A 27,942-nucleotide genomic window follows, 5' to 3' on the forward strand; every position below is an offset into this window, starting at 1 on the left:
GCGTCCTCACGGCCGCGGACGCCGAGACTTGCTGTTCAGCAGCGCACATTCCACACCGAGCCCAACTGTCCTCGTCTTTTCAGAGACCTCCTGCGTACCACCGTATTTCCTCCGAAAAGCTTGGAAAAATAGTTTTATGAAGATATAATGAAAGAAAGCTAATTTTATGGGAGATTTTAGGACCAACAGGCTTAGTAGAGCGTCCTGGCTGCAGCGAAAGTGCGGCTAAGGTTTAGCAGCGGGATTTTCCCCCCAGCCTTCTTCCCCCGCCTCCACCAGAGAGGATGAAAACAAACACTGACTATGGCGGCGCTGGAGCCGGCAGGCTTCCGGGCTTAAGGCTGAAGTGAATGTCTGAGCTGGGAGGGCAGCCCTGAAAGGCGCCGGTCGACGCGAAAGCGACCACTCTCACAGTACTGGGAGCGAGACACCTGGGATCTGCGAGCCTCCCGCTTCCTGAGGCGTTGAGGTACCTCTCGGCGACCCGCGCTGTCCCTGCAGTCCCGCCGCGCGGACTCCTCAGCTGTAGGCGCGGCTGGCCGGCCCCGGGCCCCGGCCTCCGTAATGAGAGCAGCCTCGAGCCTCGCTCTGTGCCGCAGCTTCTCAGGTACTGACTTTAGGGGATAACCCCCGGATCTCTCAGCGCCCTCGGCTGGGAGGCTGTGGCGCTGCGGCCTGTCGGGAACCTCCGGGCGGCGGTGGACGCCTCCTCGCCGCGCGCCGGGCCCTGAGCCCGTTTCCTCTGCGGGCCGGCTCGGGTCCGGCCCCAGTGCTCCCGGGCCGTGCCGGTCTTGAAAAGATGCCCGGAGTTTCCTCTCTCCCGCCTCAGCCTTTGGGGTAGGACGCAGGGCTCTTTGGGGAGGTGACTCGGGCCGGGTACTAGGATGGCTGAGCTGGGTTTTCTTTCCGTCAAGGCTTGTTGAGTGCGGGTGTGTGCTCCGCGTGTGGGTGAGGGTGGCTGTGCACCGGTGAGGACGGGGACCCAAGGTTCACGACTCTTCCCACTGGCAGTGGGAAGACCCGTGGGACCCTGCGACTCGTTGAGTAAGTCCCTGGGTGAGTAGCTAAGCACCTTCCTGGGCTCCTGACTAACGTGTAAGTTGTCACTTTCCCAGTCAGTGTGTCCCCAGTCAGTCTGGTCGATCCAGGACAGCATTTCACTTCTACTATTTCTCCTTTCCCGTGACCAGGCCCCAGGCAAGAGAAAACAGCTGGGAATGGAAGGTAGTTATTTCCGAGTCTTCGTCTGGAGAGAAGTTGTTTGATCTTCATATCTAGAGAGCCCTAAAACTTCATTTTTTATATTAATCTTCCTTCTTTTCAAACCCTTTTTACTTCGTTTTAGAAATGATACGAATAATTACGCTCATAGCACTATTACTGCTTTGATTACAGAGATTGAAGAATTAACACAAAAAATTCCTCAGTATTATGGACTTTTATTATTCAACTTTACTTTTCTGTTTGTTTGTTTGTTGTGGCATGGGCTCTGGGAATCGAACCCGGGTCTCCAGCACGGCAAGTGAAAATTCTGCCACTGAGCCACCGTGGCACCACCCTCAACTTTAGTTTTGTATTTTTTTTTTTTAATGGAATAAATGCAGGCTATTCAGCTAATATTTGGGTTGCCGTATTGCTTATATTTTGGCTTGTATGTTGATTTGAAAGTCTTAAAATATGTATATTTTAGTGAAAGGAGTTTATTCTTGGGCAAAGCTTACCTCAGCTTTATGTTGAAATGATTTAAAAGTTAAGTTTCCAATGTGGGGCATTCAGCTGAAGAAGATGAATTTCCATACACACTGTTTTGTTTATGCATGGCTTAATGGAGAAGAGTAGAAATAGAGTTGCCGATCCTTACTTCCTCTCTGTCAAATTGTGGAAACTAATAACAGTTCCAAGGGTATGACATCCAATGGAGCAGGAAGAATGTAAAGGAGAATAGAGTCCTTTCTACCCAAGGAAGTCAAGAAACCTTTCTTAAAGCTTAGATCTTAAATCTGTAAAAGAATTTTAAATCCTTAAAGGGACTTAAAATTTATTTTAAAAGAAAAGTTGGTTGATTTTCATGTAAACGGTGAATGTATTCCACTGTATTAGAGAAATCTTCTGAAGACCGGTGTAGGTTGCAAAGGAAATTTGTCTTGTCTAGTGGTGTCCCCTTATGCCCTTGGGCACTTGAAGGGATGAGAATGTGGATCACCATTGCTTAGGAAAACAACTCAATGAACATGTGGATTTGACTGTTAGTTTCTTAATAGTAAAAATAAAGGTAAATCAAGAATTTATAGATGTGATCACTTCTTACTGCTATTTTTGAAAAGTACTGGTTTCCTTTTATATTCATATGCATGTGAATTAAAAATCACTTTACTGCCAAAAGTTGGTGTATCTGGGTGACAGGGCAATTGGAGTTCTTATGTATTGTTGTTGAATTATTTTTGCAACTCTCTTATAAGTTTGATGTTGTTTTTTAAAAAAGTTTTAAAAATTATTTTACGTTTTTCCAGTCTTAAGGGTGTTTTTTTCTTCTTCCCCCTTTTCAGTTCCTTTTGTATTAGGCCCTTAGGAAAGAGATACTGCTAAGAAATACTTATTGAGATTTACGCTTAGATCTAGATCCTATTTAAAATATGACCTTAAGGGTATTTATCACCTGCAATCAGACCTGTCAAGAGTTATCTATTTCTTCAGTGAGTGGAAAAGTATTTGCAAAGCCCCCTTCGGGGAATGGTGAGAGCGGGGAGAAATTCAACTTCCCTAAGTTGAATTCTTGATATTCTCACAAGCAGTGTGGACAGCCAAAGCTATAGGCTGAGCCCCCAGTCTTGGGGTTTGTTCATATGAAACTTGACCCCACAAAGGATAGGTCAAGTCTACTTAAAATTTAGGCCTAAGAGTCACCCCCAAGAGAGCCTCTTTTGTTGCTCAGATGTGGCCTCTCTCTCCAGCCAACACGATGAGCAGTCTCACCACCCTCCCCCTCTCTGCGTGGGACATGACTCCCAGTGGTGTGGACCTTCCTGACAATGTGGGACAGAAATCCTAGAATGAGCTGAGACTCAGCATCAAGGGACTGAGAAAAACCCTAGAATGAGCTGAGAATTAACATCAAGGGATTGAGAGAACCTTCTCGACCAAAAGGGGGAAGAGTGAAATGAGACTGTCAATGGCTGAGAGATTCCAAACAGAGTTGAGAGGTTATCCTGGAGGTTATTCTTACACATTAAGTAGATATCACCTTGTTGTTCAAGATGTAGTGGAGAGGCTGAAGGGAACTGCCTGAAAATGTAGAGCTGTGTTCCAGTAGCAGTGTTTCTTGATGATTGAACAATGATATAGCTTTCACAGTGTGACTCTGTGATTGTGAAAACCTTGTGTCTGATGCTTCTTTTATCTCCTTATCAACAGAAGAGTAGAACATACGGAATAAAAATAAATAGTAGGGGGAACAAATGTTAAAATAAATTTAGTTTGAAATGCTAGTGATAAATGAAAGCGAAGGGGTGTGGTATGTATAATCTTTTTTTTTTCTCTGTTACCGTTTTATTTATTTTTCTGTTGTCTTTTTCTTTTTCTAAATCGATGCAAATGTTCTAAGAAATGATGAATATGCAACTATGTGATGATATTAAGAGTTACTGATTATATATGTAGAATGGAATGATATCTTAATGTTTTGTTTGTTGTTAATTTTTTTGATTAATAAATAGAGTTACCTATTTCTTTTTTTTATAATTTTTTAATTTTATTTTTAAAATACCAAAAAAAATACACCAAATAAATGCAAACATTCCTATTTTGATCATTCCATTCTATATATAATCAGCAGTTCACAATATCATCACATAGTTGCATATGCATCATCATGATCATTTCTTGGAACATTTGCATCTATTCAGAAAGAGAACTAAAACGAAAACAGAAAAAAGAAATTATACATACCATACCCCTTACCCCTCCCTTTCATTGATCACTAACATTTTAAAATAAATTTATTTTAACATTTGTTCCCCCTATTATTTATTTTTATTCCATATGTTCTACTCTTCAGTTGACAAGATGTAGATAAAAGGAACATCAGACGCAAGGTTTTCACAATCACACAGTCGCATGGTGAAAGCTGTATCATTATTCAGTCATCTTCAAGAAACATGGCTACTGGAACACAGCTCTACATTTTCTCAGGCAGTTCCCTCCAGCCTCTCCGTTACATCTCAGATAACAAGGTGATATCTACTTAATGCATAAGAATAACCTCCAGAATTACCTCTCCACTCTGTTTGGAATCTCTCAGCCATTGACACTTTGTCTCATTTCACTCTTCCCCCTTTTGGTCGAGAAGGTTTTCTCAATCCCTTGCTGCTGAGTCTCAGCTCATTCTAGGATTTTTCTCAATCCCTTGCTGCTGAGTCTCAGCTCATTCTAAGATATCTGTCCCACGTTGCCAGGAAAGTCCACACCCCTGAGAGTCATGTCCCATGCAGATAGGGGGAGGGTGGTGAGTTTGCGTGTTATGTTGGCTGGAGAGAGAGGCCACATCTGAGCAACAAAAGAGGTTCTCTTGGGGGTGAAGAGTTATCAATTTCTGTTGATATTTTCAGGAAACCAAATGTTGGACTTATTTTTTCTCCCATTTTCTTTTGATTCTTTTTGTTTTCTTAAATTGAGTACTTATGTGATTGATATTAAGCTTTTTTAAAATTATAAAGGCATTTAAGGCTATAAATTTTCCTCTAAATGCTTCTTTTGCTGTATCTCATTGGTTTTGATATCAAATATTCTTCATTTTGTTTTTCTAGATAACTTGTTACTTCAGTTTTTATTTCAGTCTTTATGGGAAACAACTTCTTAGTTTAAACATGTGTAACTATTCATTATTTCTAGCTTATTGGGTTATAGACACTAACAACTTGGGATTTTTTGTGCATGTGGCCAAGAGCATGATTAGCTTATCATGTATTCCTTGAACCTGAGATAAGAATCTAAAAGGTAGAGTCATATTCAGTACCTAAGAGGATCTCACACTTGGCAGTACTCTTTTGGGTGCTTTACATGAGCTATCTCATTTAATGCTCATCACAACCTTATAAGTATTATTTATTATTTTATAAGCAAGGAGTCTGAGGTACAGAAAGAATGAGTGACTTACCCAAGGTCATACGGTGGTAAAGCCAGTGTGTCACTAAATATACATTAGATTTGGTTTAACTTTGAGATACTCCAGAATAGTTTTCTTAATTTATATCTACTCGAGTTGTCAAAGAGGTGTTGAATTTTCAGATAATATAGTTTTGGTTTATCAAACTCTCCTAATATCTCTAGGAATTTTTGCTTCATGTATTTTACTGGTATATTTGCTGAACATATAAAGATTTATGACTATTTTCAGAGATTATTTCTATCATTATTCAGTATCCCTTTTAATTTCATTTAATTTATTTTGGCCTGGAATTCTTATTGTAGCCACTGCTGCTTTCTTTTTCTTTTACTTTTTCCGCTCTATTTCCTTTTCCCTTAACTTTTCCTTTCCTCCATCCCTTAATCCCTCCCTTCCTGAGTATATCTCTGCTTATTCCTGTATTTTCAACCTTTCTTTGAAAGCTTTTAGGGAGGGAGACCTTCAGTTGTTCTTCAAGCTTCTCAATTCTGTTTCTCACTTTCCTAAAAAGAATTTTCTAAATGGAGAAAAGAATCTTCTTAATTTAATAATAACTCTGATGCCTAGAAAGTGGGGAAATTACTATTTTGTTTTATTTTGCTTTCTTATTTTTGTACTTATCTTTTTCCTTATTACCTGTTCCCACTTTGCCATGTTGAGCTTTAAAGCCTGAAGCTAAAACATTAAAAAATCCTGCATTAGAAGTAGAAAAACATAGAAATTATATTTTCAGTAATTTATGTTCATTTTTTCCAGTTTTAAAGGCTAACAATATTATCTGGAGTCATTTTCGGATAATCTTTTGCCATTATTCACGTGTTCCTTTGAAGATACTTGTTTGCCCTTTCTTCCTTTTTTGATGGGTTCAGGAATATCTCTTACATGATGTTGGAGATGCCCTTTCTTCTTTACCACTTTACCCTAATCCAGTCTATTACCAACTCCTATCTGAATTACTACAGTAGGTTTCTAGCTGATCTCTCTGCTTTTAGTCCTTTTACTTTCTCTCTCACTCTCTATACCTAAAACTTTACCTACAAAAGAATCTATATTGATTCCCTACTAAATTAGTATTAGAGTCTGTTTTGTTTGACATCCATGGCAGGTATTTGATTTCTTTTTATAGTTTTTTGTTCTGTGATATTTTTCAATCATCTGCTTTGTTTAATTGAACATATTAAGCATAGTATTTCAAAGTCTGTGTCTGATAACTATTATCTAAATCCCTTATTAACAGGCTTTTAGTATCTGTTGTATCTCTTAGATTTTGGTCATATGAATCTGTGTCCATGAATGCCTACTTTGTTTTAATGTGCTAGATACCATGTATGAAAAATTATAGGATAGTTTGTGAGCTAGGATGACATTATTTTCTTCCAGGAAGAAATTACGTTTGTTTTCGACAGAGGCCAGGGCAGGATTTATCTCAAATTGTTGAAGCAGAGGAATATTTAAATTTTTTAATAATAATTTTTTTTTACTACAGTTGTTTTCCAAGGGAAAGAAAAATAACCACCATTTTTGTAAATTAAAAAATAAACTTAAATAAGAGAGTAGAAACACAGAGGGACTGAAAAATAGGGAAATACTTGGAGAGAAAACCAAAAAGAGACACATACATAATGTCTCTCGTTTCTGCCTTCTCTGTCCTCATTTTATATCCTACTTTTAATTAGGCTTCTATTTTAAAATTCAACTTACTACCAAATGTAAAATGGAAAAGCTGCTTTGAATACCAGTTTGACAGTTCCTCAAAAAGTTGAATTACCATATAACACAGCAGTTTCACTCCTGGATAAATAACCGAAGAGAATTGAAAGTATATGTCCACACAAAAACTTCTACTTGAATGTTATAACAGCATTGTTCATAATAACCAAAAAATGGAGACAACCCATATGTCCTTTAACTAATATTTGGATAAACAAAATATGGTATATCCATCCAATGGAATATTATTCAGCCATAAAAAGGAATGAAGAGTTGATACATGCTACAACATGGTTGAACTTTGAAAACATGCTAAGTGAAAGAAGCCAGACACAAAGGCAACATATTGTATGATTCCATTTATGTGAGATGTCCAGAATAGGCAAATCCATAGAGGTAGAAAGTAGATTAGTGGTCACCAGGGGCTGGAGGGAGTAGGAATGAGTGGTGATGGATACAAGGTGTTGGAGATTGAATCATGACCCACACAAGAACCGTGTTGAAATTCTCCATCCAAAGTTTTAAACTCGTTTTCCACAGTGCCTTGAACTCTTTGCCGGCTTCACTTTCAGTTAAGGCCTGTGATGATATCTTTAAAGTGCAAGAGCACTCATTCAAATGTTTAAATATTTGTATTTGAAGTAGAACCTTATAGAAGATAGACCTCATTTTAGAAAACTTTTATGCTGATGAAAATTAATAAAGGACTGTAAATTCTTACCCTGTTTATAGCACAGTTGATGGGAAGAGTTTTAGTTTGTTAATTAATTTTTTTTATTTTGAGAAAAATTGGATTTAGAAAAGAATATTATAAGGAACTCTCATATACTCTTCATCTAGAGTCACTGTTGTTCTCCTTGGTACATTGTTTTACTTCTATCACTCTCTTTTTCAATGTTAAACTGTATTATATAATAAAGTCATTCGTATTCCCCGACCCCCCTTTTTTTTTGGCTGAGCCATTGAGAGAAGCAAATTTTTATCTCCTAAGAATAAGAGCATTGACCAAAGTGTAATTGTATCAAATTCAGGAAATTTAGCATTGGTGCATTTCTATTTCCTAATATACAGTAGTGTTCAAATGTTGCCAGTTGTTACAATATTCTTCTTTATAGCAACTTTTTTTCAATCCAAGAACCATTCTGTGATTGCATTAATTGTCATTTATCTTTAGTCTCCTTTAATTTAAAACAGTTCTTCAGCCCCATTTTTTCTCTATACATTTAAATATATATATATTTTTTTAAAAAACTTCATGAACATACGTTCCATACGTGTTTACAATCAGTAGCTCACAATATCATCACATAGTTGTGTATTCATCACCATGATTATTTTTTAAAACATTTGTATCACTCCAGAAAGAGAAATAAAAAGAAAAAAGAAAAATCTGATACATCCCATACCCCTTACCCCTCCCTCTCATTGACTAGTAGTTCCATCTACCCAATTTATTTTACACTTTGTCCCCCCTAGGATTTCATCCTAGGATTTCTTTCCCACGTTACCAGAGAGAGTTACAACTCCCTGCAAGTCGTGTCCCACGTAGCGAGGAGGGCAGGGAGTTCAGCTGCCAAGTTGGCTTAGAGAGGGCAACATCTGAGCAACAAAAGGGGTTCTTTGTGGGTGACCCTGTTAGGCATAATTTTAGGTAGGCCTAGCCTTTCCTTTGCAGGAATAAGTTTCATAGGGGCGAACCCCAAGTTCGAGGGTTGTCCCCACTGCTTTCAAGAATACCGGAAATTCTCCAAATAGGGAAGTTGAATATTTCTTCCTTTCCCCCCATTCCCCCAAGAGACTTTACAAATAAATTATTTATTCACTACCCAAATTACTCTGGGCTATATCAGGTCTTGAGCCATTTTTGTCTTTCAGAAGGTTGACATTTTTTATGCCTGTAACCCCATTATTTGCTTTCAATTTGAGTTTTTCTGATTGTTTCCTCTTGGTTAGATCCAGTTTATGCATTTTTGGCAGGAAAGCTAAGCATATGATATCGTATCCTTCTTATTACAGCACAATCAGGATAAACACGATGTCAGTTTTTTTAAATTACTCGTATGTTAACTTTGCTCACTTTAAGATTGTGTCCACCAGACTTCCCTTTGTGATTAGTAAGTAATTTGCGTGATGATTTTGCAAATGTCCCATTTGCCAACAGACTCTCACCCAGTAGTTTTAGTATCCATTGGTAAATCATTTATTCCTGTAATGGCTGTAAAATCGTGATTTTTGAATTCTGCTATTCCCTCTATATTTATTAATTGGCATTCTACTATAAAGAATTGCTTTCCCTTCTTCCCCCACTGACTGCACAGCTGCCTTTGAAGCCAAAATGTCAGGAGGGAAACATGGAACTCCATGCTACAGGAAAAGTGACTATAGTGGAAAAGGATTGTCTCTGCTCTCCCTCTGTTAGCTGAGTAAATGTAGAATTGTATATTTTAATTTCAGTGCCTCCCGCCCCCACCCCCATCCCACCTACCTATTCTTGCATGATAAGCATAAGTTTAAAAGTACTTTGTGGGTACAAAGTGTTACTTAAATTCTTAGCCATCTTGAAAGTGTTTGTGCTGAGAATTTCTTAGCAAGTTTTTGTTCTTTTTAATTGCAGGCAAAATATCTTGTTATCTCTGTAATAGTTTTGAGGTTATTGCCTTCAGGGTTTGTATGACTAGACATAGGCCTTACAGATGTGAAAGCAATATTGTTAATCTGCCAGGAGCTGTTATTCAAAATGACCTAATTGAGTTAACAATAGTCATCCACAAAATAAATGGACTCTTTAACTGTTCAGTATTAGATCAGTTCCATATATAAATTTATTCTTCAAAACACTTAAGGTTAGCATCATTTATCTATAGTTGCTGTAAATCCATATGTTTAAAGTATAATGTACTGACTTTTCATTATTAGGTTATATTGTAGCCTCCTAACTCATTTCCCTACTTCTACTTTTGCCTTTCTGATAGTCTTCTCTTCATAGCAACCAGGGAAATCCTTTTTTTTTTTACTATTCACAAACTTTCTGAGATTTTTTTTTCCGTTCTACATATATATCAGTAATTCACAATATTGTCACATAGTTGCATATTCATCATCATGATCATTTCTTAGAACATTTGCATCAATTGAGAAAAAGAAATAAAAAGACAATAGAAAAAAATTCATACATACCATACCCCTTTCTTTGATCACTAGCATTTCAATCTAAATTTATTTTAACATTTTTCCCCCTATTTTTTTTTATTCTATATGTTTTACTTGTCTGTTGATAAGGTAGAGAAAAGAAGCATCAGACGCAAGGTTTCACAATCACACAGTCACATTGTGAAAGCCATATCATTATACAATCATCTTCAAGAAACATGGCTACTAGAAAACAGTTCTGCATTTTCAGGCAGTTCCCTCCCGCCTCTCTATTGCATCTTGACTAACACGGTGTTATCTATTTAATGCGTAAAAAATAACCTCCAGGATAACCTCTGGACGCTGTTTGGAATCTCTCAGCCATTGACACTTTATTTTGTCTCAGGAAATCCTTTCTTAAAGTCAATTTTATTGAGGTCTAATTAACATATGATAAAATACAATACAGTTTGATAAATGTTGGCAAATTTATAACTCATATAATCATTATCATTATCAAAATATGGAAAAGTCCATCACCCATCCGCCCTTTCCTGATCTGTCCCATCTGTTCTAACAAACCTAGGCAACCAGTGATCTCTTTTCTGTCAGTAGAGGTTAGATTTATTCTTTCTAGGCATCATATAGATGGACTCATACTGGGTGCATTTTTGTGTCTGCTTTTTTGCTTAGCATTAAATATGTAAAATTCATCTATGTTTTGTATTTATCCTGAGATTATTGGTTAGCTGGTTTTATTTTGTTGAGTAATATTCCATTGTATGATTATATGATAATTTGTCAATTCTTTACCCTATTATTACATAATTATGTTGTTTCCCGTTTGGAACTAATATAAATAAAGCTTCTATAAAATTTGTGTAGAAGTCTTTATGAAGTCCTATGTTTTCATTAACTTGGAGAACTTTGTAGTTAGTAGAATTGTTGGATCATACAGTAAGTGTATACCAGACAAGGGCCTTGGATTCTTTTGCTTGACACACTCAATAACCAATTCCTGAGACACTGGAATTTCAAAGAGAGTGTTTATAACTAGGCTTATAGTAGAACAGATGGCCTAGTGACCCAAAATCTGTCTCCCGGAATTGCAGTAATTCGGGTAGTTTTATTAGAGAAATATGGGCAGCGTTTAGGATAATGAGCACAGTGGCCCCAGATGATGTAATTAGAGGTCATCTAATTTTTGAGCATGTGCAGATTGATTTACATGCTTAGTTGCAAAATGTATGAAAGAAAATAGCAGAATGAGGGTATAGGTGACTTGTAGCTCAAAGTCTAAGCTTGCAAATGTCCGGCGGGGCCACTTTTGTTAGGTCCAGTCTTTGTTACTGTTATAGTTTGTTAGCTGCCGGAACACAATATACCAGAAATGGAGTGGCTTTTAAAAAGGGGAATTTAATAAGTTGCTAGTGTACAGTTCTCAGGCTGAGAAAATGTTCCAATTAAAGCAAGTCTATAGAAATGCCCAATCAGTGGCATCCAGGGAAAGATATCTTGGTTCAAGAAGGCCAATAAAGTTCAAGGTTTCTCTTTCATCTGGAAAGGCACATGGTGAACATGGTCAGGGTACCTCTCTCATCTGGAAGGGCACATGGCGAACACGGCATCATCTGCTAGCTTCTTCTCCTGGCTTCCTGTTTCATGAAGCTCCCTGGGAGACATTTTCCTTCTTCATCTCCAAAGGTCGCTGGCTGGTGAACTCTGCTTCTCATAGCTATGTCATTCTGCTCTGCTCTCTCTGAATCGCTCTCTTTCTCCAAAATGTTTCCTCTTTTATAGGACTTCAGAAACTTATCAAGACCCACCCGAATGGGTGGAGACATGTCATCACCTAGTCCAGCTTAACAACCACTCTTGATTAAATCACACCTCCAGGAAAATGATCTAATTACAGATTCAAGCATACAGTATTGAATAGGGATTATTCTGCCTTTACAAAATAAGATTTAGATTAAAACATGGCTTTTCTCGGGGACATACATCCTTTCAAACCAACACAGTTACCAGGATAACTTTGGCCTTGGGGTGCATTAGTTCTGGGCTGACCCAAGACCCTTTATTAATAAATGTCAGGGGCTGTCTTTAGTGATTATAAGACTCTAAAGTTGAAAAACTGGATACCTGGGTACAAATGAAGTTAGTCACAAGGTTTTTACAATCACGGAGGTAGAAGATAAGGGCTGTACAATCATTGTCAGAGATCAAGGTAACTGGATTATGATTTAGAGATTTCAGGAATTTCCCTCTGTCTACTCCAATATTCCAGAAAGCAAAAAGGATTATCTGTGTATTTATTCAGTAATCAAAATCATCCCTTAAATCCTAATTTCTCGGTTACATATATTTAACTTCATGTGAAACTGTTGAACTTTTCCAAAAAGCTTGTATCATTTTGTATTCTTAGCAGCAAGGTGTGAAAGCTCCAATTTTTCCACATTCTCAGCAACACATGATATTGTCGGTCTTTAATTTTTTTATCCATTTTTATGGGTGTGTGGTGGTTTTTACTTTGTTTTCTGATAACTGATGATGTTGAACATATTTTCATGTACTTATTGTCCATTTGTATAAGTTCTTTTGTGAAGTGTCTGTTCAAATCTTTTATCCATATATCATCAACAATAATTTTATTACTGAGTTGTCAGAGTTTTTTATATTCTAGATAAAAATTCTTTGTCAGGTATAGTTTCTTCCAATCTGTGGATTGCCTTTCAGTTTTCAAAGATATCCTTCAAACAAGTTTTAAATTTTTATGAATTATTTTCTTTTATAGTTTATGTACTTTGTGTCCTCTCTTAAAAAATCATGCCTACCCCAAGATTTCTCCTGTTTTCTTCTACATTATAATTTTAGCTTTATATGTTTAAGCTTATGATCCATTTTGAGTTGTTAGGAGTATAGGGTGAGGTCATTTTTCATTTTTTTCTAGGTATCAGAGTGGTCCTGTTAAACTATGTCAGATTAAGCCATTCCATGCTCAGGATTCTCTGACGGCTTACTATCTCAGTAATACCAAAACCTTTAAAATGGTGGCCAAGGTCTGTATATCATCTGCCCTTCTCCTTGTCTCTGATCTCATTTCCTACTAATCTAGTTTACTTAATGCTCCAGCTATACTGGCCTCCTTGTTGTTGGCAGGCATGCCACACATATTCCCATGTTAGAGTCTTTGCTTCTGTTTTTCCTCAGATATCCCCATGGCTCATTCCCTAACTTCCTATTTCCTTGCCCTGATGTCACTTTCTCAGTACAGGGCCTTCCATAAAACCTTTCCTGTGTTAGCTTTCTCCATAGCACTCTAAATTTTTAATATACTATATATTTTAATTATTCTGTTTATTGTCTATTTTCCCCCATTAAAAATACAGGCCCCATACAGTCAGGGGAATATTTGTGTGTTTTGTTGTTGTTTTGCTATTGTATCTCTAGGACCTAAAATAGGTTTGTATGTGACGGATTGACTGTTTTATATGTATATTTTTTTCTATAAACCTAAAAAAAAAAAAAAAAGACAGTAAGGGAATAAATGGGGTATAAATATTCAAGGACAGAGATAATGGTAGAGTAGAAAATGGACAATTTTTTTACATTGTTGGAAGAAGGAAATCAGGATTTTGTAACTGATTTAGCAGTGCAGAAGAAGCGACAATCTGGTACAGAGAGAACATAAGCAATGGGAAGTGAAATAATTTGTACCATGGAACACTGGAATGGCTCAAGAATTGGAATACCAGATAGCTAAGGTTCAGATTTCAAAATAGGGAGGCTATAGATTCAGAAATATCAGGTACAGTTTGAAGGAGAAGGGGGAGTGAGCAAGTTAGTATAGGGCTGAACAGAGACAGATTAAGTGAAAATCTTTATTTGCTTCCCACATGCTGCTTGCTGCTTCCAGAAAGTTGTTAGACAGGTGCATACTGTTCCACAGCAGGAGACTGGAGCCTTCTTTGGGTAAATCTGGTGTCCCTAGAGGGGAAAACCGTATATACTGATGCTTGAGATTTCTCTTAACTAAAAAAAAAAAGGCAGCTTGCTCCTGATGACCTTGCTGTGAGGCATTCTATCAACCTCAGCCTCACTCATACACACTGAACTTCTGACTTTCATTTTGGTATCTCATGCGCAAATGTGAATGGGATAGTCATGTATCACCAGTAACTTGAGGAAATCCTCCAACATAGCTGCCAGTATTTTGCAAGCCAAGTGAATGGGGGAAGGAGTATCTCACAGTTCAGTATATGCAGTGTAGACTTGGATGAATGAAATCCAGAATCCTTTTGGTTCCATGTTTCTAAAAAACCAGGTCCACTCCTAAGCAATCGTACCCTGGGTGAGGTTAGGAAGATGTGGGGCTGGGGTTAGGGGGTCTAACTGCCTCTTGTGCTGACTTTCAACAATCCTCTTGTTTTCAATCCCACCTGCCATCCTACTTGAGAAGTTATCTGTTGCCTCTAATGTTAACCTTTCTTATGCTCTCTGTTTAGGGTGCCCCACACTGCTGGCTTGGATTTCAGTTCTGCTCTGCTAATCCAGTTACCCATTCCTTCTACTTTGTATCTTTCAGAATGCTGATGCTTCTGTGCCTGCTCTCTGTCCATGTGGGTTTATGGGTCTTAATATCCTCTACACACCCCTTTTTTAGGAACGAACAGAAATAAACATGCACATTGAAATCTTTATGTTTAACTGTTCGCTTTTTGTTTTCCAATATTTTGCTGACGTCTTTCATTTGTTATTGCTGCTTCTGTTTTTTTTTTTAACTTTTTTATTGCTTAACAACACATATACAAAGCAAAGAAAGATGAAAGCAATGGTCTGTTTTTTTTTTGTTTGTTTTTTTAACTTTTTTTATTAATTAAAAAAATAAACAAAACATTAAGATATCATTCCATTCTACATATACAATCAGTAATTCTTAATATCATCACATAGTTGCATATTCATCACTTCTTAGAACATTTGCATCAATTTAGAAAAAGAAATAAAACGATAATAGAGAAAAAAAAGATTATACATACCATACCCCTTACCCCTCGCTTTCATTTACCACTAGCATTTCAAACTAAATTTATTTTAACATTTGTTCCCCCCATTATTTATTTTTATTCCATATGTTCTACTCTTCTGTTGATATAGTAGCTAAAAGGAGCATCAGACACAAGGTTTTCACATTCACAGAGTCTCATTGTGAAAGCTATATCATTGTTCAATCATCATGAAGAAACATGGCTACTGGCTGTTTTTGTTTTTATAGCTCTTATATTTCTATGCTTTTACTTGGGTTTGGAAAGCTGGTTCAGATAAATCCGCTTTTATTTGCCTATTTAGGTAGAATTCTTTTAATTTATGTTTTCATTAAAATTGTCAGTTCAGTACAAAGGTAAGTAAAAGATCTTGAGAACCTACCTATCCAGTTAAGTGCACCTTTTCCTTTAGTTAATATCACGTACATTTAAGCAGTGTTGTAGAATCTTCGACCTAGTATTTGGATGTTGGTGATTGTTTACAACCATGATAGGAGGTTTTATTTTTTCAGAATTTGGATGTTGGTGATTATTTATAATCATGATGGGAGGATTTATTTTTTCAGAAAATTGTTCAAAAGCACTTTAGCCTAGTACAAATTTGTTCTCTTGGCACTTTGGAAACCTCAAAGTTATTTGTTATGAATTTCTGTTCATGAAAGTGATGTGCAGAGAACGTTGAAAAATTAAAATTCTTTTATTTAAGGTCCAGTGAATAATCGTTAGTTGTTAATCTTAAGTTTTTAAGAAAGGTCTTCATTAAATGAGGTTATTTATCAAGAAAAGTTATAAACAGGGAGCCTGAGGGAAATAAACGTAGATTAAGTTTTAAGGTCCAGTAAACTATATTTGTGGGATCATTATGCAGTTTATTTGTTTTTTTTTGTTTGTTTTGTTTTTTCTAAATATGTGAATGGGTTGTTTTATTTTTCACTTTTCAACTGAAGTACAACATATATGATAAAGTACATAAATCTTAAGTGTATAATTTGATTTTTTTATAAGTATTCACACATATGTAACCAACACTCAAATCAAGATATAAAACATATCCAGCACCCAGAAGTTTCTCTCATGTACCTTCCTAGTCAATACCCAACCGGTCCTCCAGAAGCAACTATCATTTTGACTTCTAGCACCACAGATGAATACTGCCTGTTCTTAACATTCAGACAAGTGGACTCCTGCAGTACACGCTCTTTTATCTAGCGTCTTTCACTCAAACATTATGTCTGTACAATGCCAGTTCATTGTTTGTATCACGCTATAGTATTCCATCAGAAGACCATACTGCTTTTTCTTTTCTTTTCTTTTAAGATTCTTATAGCCCAGATGTAATATAAAGCTAGCAAAGGGAGAGTTATTCCAATGGGCACTTGAGGTTGTCAGTGGGTGGTTACACGGATGACGGACAGGGTTACTGGCTATCAAACACACTAAGACCTCAACCCAAGCCACTCTATCATGTCCGTGAGGAAGAAGAAAAGGGGAGAGAAGAGGTAGAAAATACTTTATGATCTTAGATCTGTTTTGTGTCATGCTGTACTGCTCATCGAGGCCTCAGAGATTTGAATTATAAGAAAAAAAACAAACAAGCAAATGGAAGTTCCTGAAATGATGCAAGTACATCAAATTAGGAACAGCAACGTTGTCAATATAATTTTAATTAAATCTCATAAACAAGAGGGATCTCCAGCAAGATGTTGATCCATGATTAATTTGTTTTAATTATGTTTTTCTTATCTATTTGATTTAAACTTCTCTCTTCAATTACGGCACCTTAATAAAAAGCTGTGCTTCACAGTCATAACTTTCCTTCTATATTTTTCCTGCCTCTGAAATTCATTCCACTTCATAATCAATACACCTCATGCTCCTTGGCGCATCTTTCAGGCGGCTGATTTCCCGTTACTTAATCTGTCTCAGAATTTCCTACAGGCTTTGCCTTAATGCCAGAGAACAGAAATGAACAGACTTTAATCACCAGGTCGGCTTGGAATGGTGCTAACCCATATTTGTTTGTTTTTATCTAATTAAGCTGTTTTGAAAAGGTGACACTTGATAAGAGTTAAGTATATGTGGGTGAGAACCATATAGAATTTTTTGCAAATATCTGAAATTTAACAGTAATTGGGTTTTGACCCTAAAACAAAAAATGTAATAAAGAAGGTAGTAAGAAATGCAGATGAATTTACCAGAAAGGGGAAAGAAATTTGAAGAGCTTGCCGAAGAGTTTAAGCATAATTGAGAGTCTAGAATGCTCAGAGGTGAAAAGACCCTGTTTTAAACTAAGTGGTATCCTAAAAGCCTTTCTTCTTTGGCTTAGTCCCCAAGCAGCTGATGTATTGCCTTAAAACCTGATCCCATCTGGGAGTCTCTACCCTTGTGTAGATGATCACTTTGGCAATTGGAATGTGCTAGTGACAAATACAAGTCTAAAAAAGAAAGTCAAATATATATATAGTCAGGTAAGAAGGCTTTCTGGGCTCTGGGTGACAGAATTGCAACCTGTGGTAGAGAATGGTATGTGAGGCTTATAGTGGGATGATACCACTTAACCTTGTGATACTATTTTAGTGTCCAAAAATGCTCTCCTTTTTGGAAAGGCAAAACATGTTGCTCACTTGATGCTTCTCTTTCTGTCTTGTTTATTTCTCGGTAGATAAATTGGAATTATAGTATATAGTCTGTCCTTTGTAATTGAAGTGTTTTCTCCAAAACTTGACGGAAGTAATAATATTAGTGTCCTAAGCACATAGATCCAAGGACTGGATCCTGGCTCAGGCTCACTGTTTACCAGTCAGTGACCAAGAGCTTTCCTCAAATTATCAGCCAGGCTCTCTGATCAGCTTTTCTAAATCACTTCACCTGTTTTCCCTGCTGGCTTGGCATGGTGATTTTTGGAGGACAGTCTGAGGAGTTTGCCAAAAGTTCTGGAGCATAGAAGCAATATGATGATGTAATAATTTACAGAGATTAGTCTTTTAGTTTGCCTGAGGTTTACAGCATAAACTAGAAGGTAAAGTAAGCAACCATCTCATGTGAGACTCTTCTAAATAAGAGATAAATTCCTGGATTAAGGTAATATCTATGGGATTGAAGGAAATGCTGCAAATAAAAGATAATGTATAGCAAGAGTTGAAGGATTTAGTAGCTAAGTAGTAATATAGTACAGAAAAAAAGAGTTGAATTGTAGATATTTTAAATGTTCATACCAAATTTCTGTCACTATTTAATGGAGCATTCAAAGAAGGAATTCTGCCTAGAGCAAAGCACAAGGTAAACCTTATCATATATTTACATCATAAAGAATGAATTCTCTCTTTCATGACTAGGTGTCAAGGGAACATCTGATGCCTCCGAAATAATTTTTTTCCAATTGTGACCTCACCCCTTTGGCTCCTTTTAGTACTAAATTGTATAAAAAGTCAGAGAGTCATTCTTCCATTGTAATGTTTGCATTAGTAGATGCTCTGGTAATGAAAATACAGTTCTCCACTTTAGAGTAAAGTATGGGAGCACAATCTGCAATTAGGGCTGACTTCTTATTTCCTATCTATTGCTGCTTGCCTCAGAGGCGTGAGTCATTTAAGCCGTTAAAAAGTCTTTTTATTTTTGCTTTACATTTGTGAGTGTTCTTTTAAACCAAAATCTGAAAAGTCTGATGGTGGATGTATATTTCACATGATTTCAAACCTACATATGATGGATCCCAGAAGATAAGTCATTTATGATTTGGATCACTTTTGGCCCTGCAGCTGTGTTCTTGATCATAGTGGACTCCATCTCTTGTGGCATCTTATTCCAACGATTATTTCTTCTCTCATGTGTTTTATTTCTCCTTCATTGTTTTTTTCACCAATCCCAGAAATTTGCTTAGATATCCCTATCCTACTGGGAAAATCCTTTCAGCAAAACAGCTTGGGCTCTTTTCCTATCTAACTTTTCCAAAGTAGCTGAGTCCTTCCTCACTACCACTCCAAGAAACCATCCTCTCAAAAATCATGTCAAGTGCAGTGGACTTTTCTTAGTTCTTTCCTTCACCTCTGGAGAATTTTATGCTGTTTTACCACCCCTTCTGTCTTGAAACTTTTCATTTTCCTTGATTTCAATGAACTCTGCTTAGAAATCATTTTGCCTCCTATTTCTCTGATTAATTCTTGTCTTTGTATGCATTCCTTTTTGTGGTTAGTTTCTCTGGATATTTTCCTAGGGCCTTTGTTATTTTGTTTTTCCATTCTAGCTTCTGGTGATTTCATCTTCTGCCATTGTTCTATCTCAGAACCAGTTCTGTCTCCAACTTTAGCTTTAACCTTTTCCATTAGATCCTGAGTTGTCATTTTCGGACTCATCTCCTTGTGTTCCTAACTAAACCTACTAAATTAATGTTACTGATGGCTAAAAGGAAACTTAATGCCATATATAAAAATTAATTTGAGATAGATCGTGGCTCTAAATGTGAAAGGTAAAACAATACTGCTTCTAAAATAAATTGTAGGAGAATATGCTTCATAATTTTGTGATAGACAAAGATTCATAGACTGCAAAAAAGTGCCAAGCATAAAAGAAAAAATTGATAATTTGAACTTTATCAAAAGACTCTAGGAGGAAATGCCACTTGGTAATAAAAAGAATGCACTCTTAATACACAACATGGATGAATCAGAAAATAATTATGCTGAGTGAAAGAAGCCAGACAAAAAAGAGTACATACTGTGTAATTCCATTCATATAAAAACGCTAGAAAATACATATAGGGATCTATCTATAAGTGATAAACAGAAAATATCTATGGTTGCTTGGGTAAGGACGAAGAGGAGCCAGAGAAAGGAATCACAAAGGGGCCTGAAGAAATTTGGGGAGTGGCTCACTATTTTATATTTGTGGTGATGGTTTCACTGATACATACATATGTCAAAACTTACTAAATTGTATACATTTATACCTCAATAAATAAGGTTCTGTAAGAAAGGTAAGCTACAAACTGGGAGATGCTTGCAGTACATGTGGCAACAAAGTAATTATATCAGGAATATATAAAGAACTATTTTTTTTTAATGTACAAATGATTTGAACTATCCAAATGGCAAATAAGCAAATGAAAAGTTACTAACAGGGAAAATGCTGTCCTCGAGAAAAGGCAATTAAATGAATACTGCTATATCCCTACTAGGATAGCTAAAATGAAAGAAAAACAGTACCAAGGGGTAATAAAGACGCAACTGGAACTCTCATTCACTGCCGGTGGGAATATAAATTGTTACAGATGCTCTGGAAAACTTGGTAGAATCTATAAAACCTAAATGGTTGTATGCTCTATGACCTGAAATCTCCACTCTTGATTTTATTCCGATAACAGTGAATGTTTATGTACATCAAAAGATGTGTGCAAGAATATAATAGGCTAAAACAGGAGACAGCCCAAATGTTTGTCAACAGGAGGATTGATAGTGTTATATACATAAAGTGGAGTACTATGTAGCAGTGAAAAAAGAATAAACTGCTACATGCAGCTGTAGAGAATAATCTCACAGACATAAAAGAAGCCACACACAAAAGAGTCATATGGTTCTACTTATAAGAAATAAAAAACAGACACAACTAATGTATGGAGACAGAGGTTAAAATAATGTTTACCTTTGGGTAGGGGTTTGTTAATTGAGAAGGCACAAAGGAGTCCTTGGGAATATTGGGATGTTCTATGTTTTAATCTGGACTGTGGGTTACATGGGTGTACACATTATATACATGTAAAAAATTTATTGAATTGGTCACCCAAGATTTGTCCATTTCACTATGTGTAAATTATATCGCAAAGATCAATGTTTTGTTTTGTTTTTTAAGCTCTACTCATTTCCTTTTCCAACTCTTCCCTTTTGTTTCTACCTCTCCTTAAAACTAGTTCTCAATCTAGCATCCCTTTTTTTTGTCTTTGGAAAGCATGTCAAACTTACTTCTCAGACAACCAAGTTAAAAGTCTGGGTGCTCCTTTGTCCCCTTTGTGAAGTCAGTCTTTTAATCCAGCATCTCTTCCTTTAAAATATTTCCCATTTTGAAATCATGCCTATGGTAGTTTTAGCCACACGCCTGAATTATTTCCAAGGACCGAATTGATTTTCCCTGCTTTTTTTCATGCTTAAAATTCTTCTACATTATGTCAGCAAAACTATCTTTTTAAAGCACCATTCTGTTGATACTATCACTAAGTTTTCTAAGCCTATTTTTTCATGTAATGCCTCTTTGTTCAAGCTTGCTCTCCCTAAATACCCTCTTCCTCATACAATCCCTATCTCACATCTTTTCAGCCTAAAAGTGTTCATGTTCGTTATTAAACTTGAAACCACCCAACCAAACCGCCCCAAAGTTAAATTGACTTAATGGTCTTTTGAAGGAATATAAATTAACTCATTTTCTACTAGCTCACTGATTTAGTAGAATTTTTGTCTTTTTAAAACTCTTTAGTCCTAAATATACTGGCAATAAGCCATTTTTTAGTAAGTTATTTAAGGTTCAAAGTTTGAGATTCAAGTAAAATAGCTTGTCCTTATCCATTTTTTTGGTTCCTAGATATAGCTTTTTTGTGTCGAATTTCTTTTCCTCAAAAGATAATTTCCGCATCTTAATATTTTTCACTCTGGTATCTTTAGGGAAAAAAAATGTTTCCTCCCACTTGACTTTTCCTACAGCTAGTAGAGCGCTGTCTTTATATGCTTTGATTGTAGATGTGCTTTTTAAACAGGTATGAATCACATTTTTCTTTACTTTTTGTTTTGTTTTAGGTTCCTGTAGGCAATGGATACTGATCTCAGTTCCCAGGACAGGAAGGACCTGGACAAATTCATTAAATTTTTTGCTCTCAAGGTACTATCCCTATTTTCTTGAGCCTATACCTGTTAGAAATAACTTCCATGCTTCTTGTTGAGAACCCTTTTTGGAAATATAGCATGACAGCTTGCAGCTTGCTGGTTTTGAAAGATACTTCTGTCTGTTGTAAACCAAACTGTGAAATTTGGGGGGGTGCTGTGGGTGTAACTAAAATGTAACTTCCAATTCTCCAGAGCTACTTGCTCAAAAAAAATTTTTTTTGCAAGGCTGTTTGCAGAAATGTCAAGCTCTTATGCCAGGTTATTGGCATAGTATGTTCCCTTGAGGTGGGAATAAAGACTGAGCTAGAATGGCCAGCATATTGGACATCTCTCCATAAGCATCAATTTATCTTGAAATGTTCAACTTAACATTTATTTTACCCTTCCTAGTAAATGGGGAATTAAAACTGAATTTAAAGTGCCTTAGAAGTTATACTTTTCTAAACCTAAAATAAAATTATTTTCACCTTCATCACTCCCTTTTTCTCAACCGTGACCGTGCTAGAACCATCTATGCAATACAGATTCTGGCTATAAAGTTATTTGGGAGACTTTTGCTATATGGGGCAAATGATATGAATAATTGTGGAGGTACTTTAAATCGACTATGATTTAAATGTACTATGATTGCATAAGTTTGTAGCGCTCCACAATTGGACTTATTTCTTTATGAAAGTCATAAGCCACCATGTGCAGCTTTCCTTCTGCCATGTGAGGATATCATGGATTTCAAGCTTCAAACTTATAATTCCACTAATTGGTTGACAGTCTACCCTCAGATTGTTTAGTATTTTTTTTTTGTATGGTATTTTCTCTTTTCTCTCTATTCATTAATGCTTTAAATTCTGTCCTTCCCAGAGGTAAAGTTAAGATTAATGAGTATCCTTTTAACCCTGCTTTGGATCAGGAGCCAAATCAGTTTTTAAAGACTTGTTACCTTTGTTTCTTTGTTTGATTTTTATAGACTGTCCAAGTGATTGTTCAGGCTCGACTTGGCGAGAAGATATGTACTCGTTCATCTTCATCCCCAACTGGTTCAGATTGGGTAAAAATTCTCTTCTTTGCTGAGGAGTGTACTGTGGTGTTTGTCACAAGGAATGAATTTAAAAGTTCTTAAGTGCAGTAATAAAGAATATTATTTATAGTATTACTAAATCCTTCTATTAAAATATCTAATTCCAGGTGAGCCACGGTGGCTCAGCAGGCAGAGTTCTCACTTGCCATGCCGGAGACCCGGGTTCGATTCCTGGTGCCTGCCCATGCAAAAAAATATATATATATATATCTAATTCCATTTGATCCATTCACTTGGAAAGTGTGTTTTTTTATCAGATGTTAGTCCTGGATTTATTTGATTCTTGGCTTCCTGCTTTAATGGTGAAAAGTTAAGCTCTTAGTCTTTGGAAGACAAAAATAACTATCTCTGTACTAGGTAATTTTATTTTTTGACCAAATACCCTGGACTTTGATGCAGGTTATCTTTTAAGGGGAAGGGAGAAGTGAATGAATGTCCTTAATCAATCAAAGCAATTATGTGCATTACCCAACATAAGGTTTTACTATTTTATATTTCCATAATTTTCCTTGTGAGTGTTTAAGACACAAAAGCCCCTTTTTTTGTTTCCTAGTTCAACTTAGCAATCAAGGACATCCCAGAGGTTACACATGAAGCAAAGAAAGCATTGGCAGGGCAGCTGCCTGCAGTTGGGAGGTCTATGTGTGTGGAGATTTCACTCAAGACTTCTGAGGTAAGATTAGGACCAGCGTAGTATTTTAACTTGCACTCAAAGCCCTTCACTCTGGTTCCAGCCCAGTTCTCAGCCTTATAGACTTATTCCTGCTTCTTCCCTCTCTGAACTTCCCCTCATTCTCTGAAGAGGTCATTATTTTTGTACTTTTTCTTTCATCCATTTGGAATAGGCTCTCTGCCCTCATCTTCCTATGACATATTTCTGCTCATCCTTCATTACCTACTTGCTCTAGAAAATCTCCCCCTTCTAGTGGGAGAGATAACCATGCTCTCTTTAAGTTTCCCGTGGTGCTTTGTTTATGTAGAGTGTAGCTTCCAAATTGTCATTTCATTAAAGAATTGGAGGGAAAGGCTTTCATCGTCATTTGAAAAGTGTCAGTCTTTCTGAAGGGCAATTTGGATATAACATATCAAAGTATTAAAAACATGTATACTTTTGAGTTCCTGTTGTGAGTGATAAAAAAGTTTTAGTAATAAGCAGTGGTGATAGTAGGACAGCCTTATAAAGGTAATTAATGTCACTGAATTGTACACTTAAAAGTGGTTTTAAAAAATGGTTAAAATGACAAGTTTTGTATTTTATGTATGTCTCCACATTAAAAAAAAAGAAAGAAAGGAAAAAAAACAGGATGTAGTCAAAAGAGGAGCTATTTGATAATCCCAAGATATTCAGTGTCGAGCCCAGGACTCCAGAAGCCCAAAATTGAATGGCAAAAGCTGAAGGCACCTGGTTGGCTGTTTTGGTTAGGTGTCTTTCTCTAAAGTTCCATGTTCTTTCCTGCCTCAGGACCCTGATCAGAAAGCATCCCTTCCCAGGTGCCAGCCCCCTTAGCATTTTTTTTAACTCTTGCTCATCTTTCAAATCTCAGCTAAAATGACACTTTGGAAGGGAAGTCTTTGACCTTACAATCTAAAACATAAGGTCCTCCTATTAATCTCATAGCACCCAGATCTTTTGTTCCCTGTCATTTTATACTGTAAATTACATAACCATTTGCAAATTTATCTGCTTAAGGACTAATTCCCTCAGTGCACTGTGAGCTTCATTGTGGCAGAGACTGAGATCTCTTTTGCCCACTGATGTGTTTTAAGAGCTTAGTACATGCCTGGTGCATACAAGTTGCTCAATAAAATATCTGTTGTTGTTGTGAAAAACAAAACAAAATAAAAAACACGCTTACTCTTTGATCTAACAAATCTAATTTTGGAAATTTGCCTTAAATTAGTTTTAAAAAGATACAAAGTTTTAGCCTCAAGACTATTACAATATTGTTTATAGTAGTGAAAAATTAGAAACAACCTATGTCTAAGAATAGGGGGACTATTTGGATCAAGTGACAGATTCACTTAGTAGAATACCGTGCAACCAATAAAAATGATGTAGAATTTTTAATTGTAAGGGAAATTCCATGATATATTTATTAAGAAAAAAGCAAATGATAAAAATAACATACATAGTGTAAACTGAATTTTGTTTAGAAAGGCGGCTAGTTGGATTATAAGATGACTTTTTTCTTTTTGCTTATCTGTGATTTCCAAAATTTTTATAGAGGCTGTGTTGAGCTTTGCAATAAAAAAAGTAAGGTAATTTAAAAAACAAATAAAATTGAAATCTTTTCCTATTGTCCCACCTACAGGGAGATTCCATGGAGCTGGAAATTTGGTGTCTCGAAATGAATGAAAAGTAAGTGTTTTTGTTTTATGGTCCTTGGTTGTGATAGCTGAGGTGAAAGCATATGACATCATGTGAAAAGCAGGGCTTTGTTTTCAGAGTCATGGAGGGCGTTCTCATCACCAAACAAAGCCAATAGGTCTTTGCTACAGTTTGCTTCATGCTTGGCTTCCAGCCTAGGCAGAGAAATGACCTTCAGAGGGAATGCCAGCCCGAGAGACTAAGACACCAGAGAAATAGGAGCAGCAGAGAAGGCTCAAAAGGATCTGTTGTTTTCTCAGAGTACAGACAGTTCTCTGATTAAATCCTTTTCGAGCTCTTGTGACATAACTACTCTATTTTGTCTGTTTTCTGTGTGGCAGACATCCAGTAAGATTCCCCCTCACTACTTTTTAAAGACTCTTTTGGTCATGGATTGAAAATGCATTTTATTTTCCTCCCCCATTTTCTTCTTTTAAAGCAGATCAGCCTACCTCCTTTCCGAATCTTCAGTTCTCAAGAAGTGTATATAGGAAATTGAGGAAATATCAACACAATAAAGAAAAATCTTAGTAATAAGTAGAGGTGGTGTGAAGGTTATTTTTCTTTCTTAAATAGAAAATGATTGCCAGGTTATGGTCAACAATTAGAATACAAACAGACTTTTCTCCTGATTTCCTGTTAGGTGTGTAGAGGTAGACAGCTCATAAAAGGTAGTACACTGAAATTGTGTTTGCACATTTAGTGTATATAACTGCAGTATTGAATTATTACTTTTAAGTGTGTTGCTTTACTCCTTGGAAAGATAACCTTTTCAAAGCCAGGAAAAATGTATTGAGCACCTCTTAGTGCTCATCTGCCTGTGTCTAATACACAGGAAAGAAAGACTTTGGCTTATCTCAGTAGTCTGTTGATAAACTGACAAAGAACTCTAATTACATCTTTAGTTCAGAACATGTTTTAATAAATTTAATATTATACAGTTCCAGCACTAATTTACAACCATCTCTGTTAACTGTGATACTCTGTGAATGGTGTATTTGGACTACAAAACAGATAATATTCCATCAAAATTCATGAATAATGCTACCAAACTAATCTTAGTCATTCAATGGAATGTAGCTAGTATCTTTATGTCCATTGCATTTCTGTTCTTTGTTTTAAATTAGTTTAATATGAGAAATTTGACAGTGTCTATATGCTCCTCAGGTGTGATAAAGAAATCAAAGTGTCCTACACAGTATACAACAGACTGTCATTGCTTCTGAAGTCTCTCCTTGCTATAACTAGGGTGACACCAGCCTACAGACTCTCCAGAAAACAAGGGCATGAATATGTCATATTGTACAGGTAAACAACATAGATGTGTGTCTTGATTTGCTCCTCAGCCATGAATGCACATTGCCTGACTGAGAGGTATTCTGTGATTTTTTTTTGGATGGGTGATTGGTTGAATAGTTGATATTATAGCTTTAATATGATCATCTATCCAGCCTTCGTTATGACTTCTGTTCCAGCTATCCTCTGTTTTCCAGAGCTATCAAGTTCAGAGTCATTTGACTTAGGCATGGTCATGATTCCTGTGTTATGGATTTCAAGGGCCTACTAATATACATCTCAAGCTGGAAAGCAGCTTAAGACTTTTAACAGGCATGCTTTCTTGGAAAGATTCTAGAGCCTTCTGTCTTCCAGGGTGAAATGAAAATTCTTTATCTAATAGAAGAGTTACTTCTGTTTAAACTTAAGTTTTTAATTAGTTGACCATGGATATAAAGAGCTCGTCAACAGTCCTTTGAACATTTCCTTTTGAGTATTTTACGTGAACACATATTTATTGAGTGCCCTTTTGGTGTGAGCATTCTTCAAGGTGTAAGGAAGAACAATACAGGGTTCCTGCCCTAGAAATGTTTCTAATCTGATGGGAAAATGGTGTAGTATGAAAATAGTCATGCATAATTATAATAAAAAGCAGGATCTAAGGACTGCATGGCAACAGTATAAGGCAGTAAGTACTGAAAAAGGGAGGAAAAATACATTCTGGGTAGGAGGAACAGTGCAGGCTTCCCAGAAGAAGTAGCAGTTGCACTGGACCTTAAGGAAAAGAGAATTGCAGCTGGTAGAAATGAGGGAAAACCATCATTCCAGGTGAAGAGGCAACAGGAGGCAAGGCATAGAGGTGGAGAACAAGGTATGAGTTGTACTCAGGTTGTAAAATGGACCAGCATGGTTGAGTAGAGGGCATATAGGACATTGTGAGAGCAGAGCATAAAAAGCCAGGGGCTCCCAAGTCATCCAAGACTTCTTTCTTCTGTATTACTGATAAGCCATTGATTTTAGAACAAGAGGCTTATGTGTATAGATCAAGAATTACTGTAGCAGGATGGAGGGACTAAGGAAGAGATTTTACTGGTTCTGTCGAAACAACCCAGTACTTGAGAATAGTTATCAAGTCATCCTTTAACTTCTGTAGCAGTAACCTGGCAATGCTAAGCATGTGTATTTTTCTAACTCTTTACTAAATTTTTATTGTCTACTGTGTAGTATTAGGGTTTCAAAGTGGAGTGTTTCATTTGAAAAATTACAGATTCTTGTTCAAATATTATAGAAGGATTATTTTCCAACTCTTAGCT

The 27,942-nt window shown here is 36.5% G+C and overlaps 1 protein-coding gene across 7 annotated transcripts in view; it reads left to right on the plus strand.

Moving 5' to 3' along the window:
- Positions 1 to 3: 3 nt before the first annotated feature.
- Positions 4 to 27,942, plus strand: part of ATG13 (autophagy related 13) — a 49,790-nt gene continuing 21,851 nt past the window's right edge. Inside the window, exons 1-6 of one of the 7 annotated variants that reach the window (XM_077114577.1) lie at positions 4 to 607; positions 21,825 to 21,906; positions 22,876 to 22,956; positions 23,540 to 23,659; positions 25,299 to 25,345; positions 26,522 to 26,662. In XM_077114577.1, the coding sequence (XP_076970692.1) occupies positions 21,838 to 21,906; positions 22,876 to 22,956; positions 23,540 to 23,659; positions 25,299 to 25,345; positions 26,522 to 26,662 (458 nt within the window). In that variant the 5' untranslated portion in view covers positions 4 to 607; positions 21,825 to 21,837. Of the gene's footprint in view, positions 608 to 711; positions 838 to 18,101; positions 18,127 to 21,824; positions 21,907 to 22,875; positions 22,957 to 23,539; positions 23,660 to 25,298; positions 25,346 to 26,521; positions 26,663 to 27,942 lie in introns of those variants that run through there. The other 6 variants (XM_077114572.1, XM_077114574.1, XM_077114578.1 and 3 more) reach the window with 6 other exon arrangements.

The sequence above is a fragment of the Tamandua tetradactyla genome, chromosome 8, assembly GCF_023851605.1.
Source record: "Tamandua tetradactyla isolate mTamTet1 chromosome 8, mTamTet1.pri, whole genome shotgun sequence".
Classification (NCBI taxonomy): domain Eukaryota; kingdom Metazoa; phylum Chordata; class Mammalia; order Pilosa; family Myrmecophagidae; genus Tamandua; species Tamandua tetradactyla.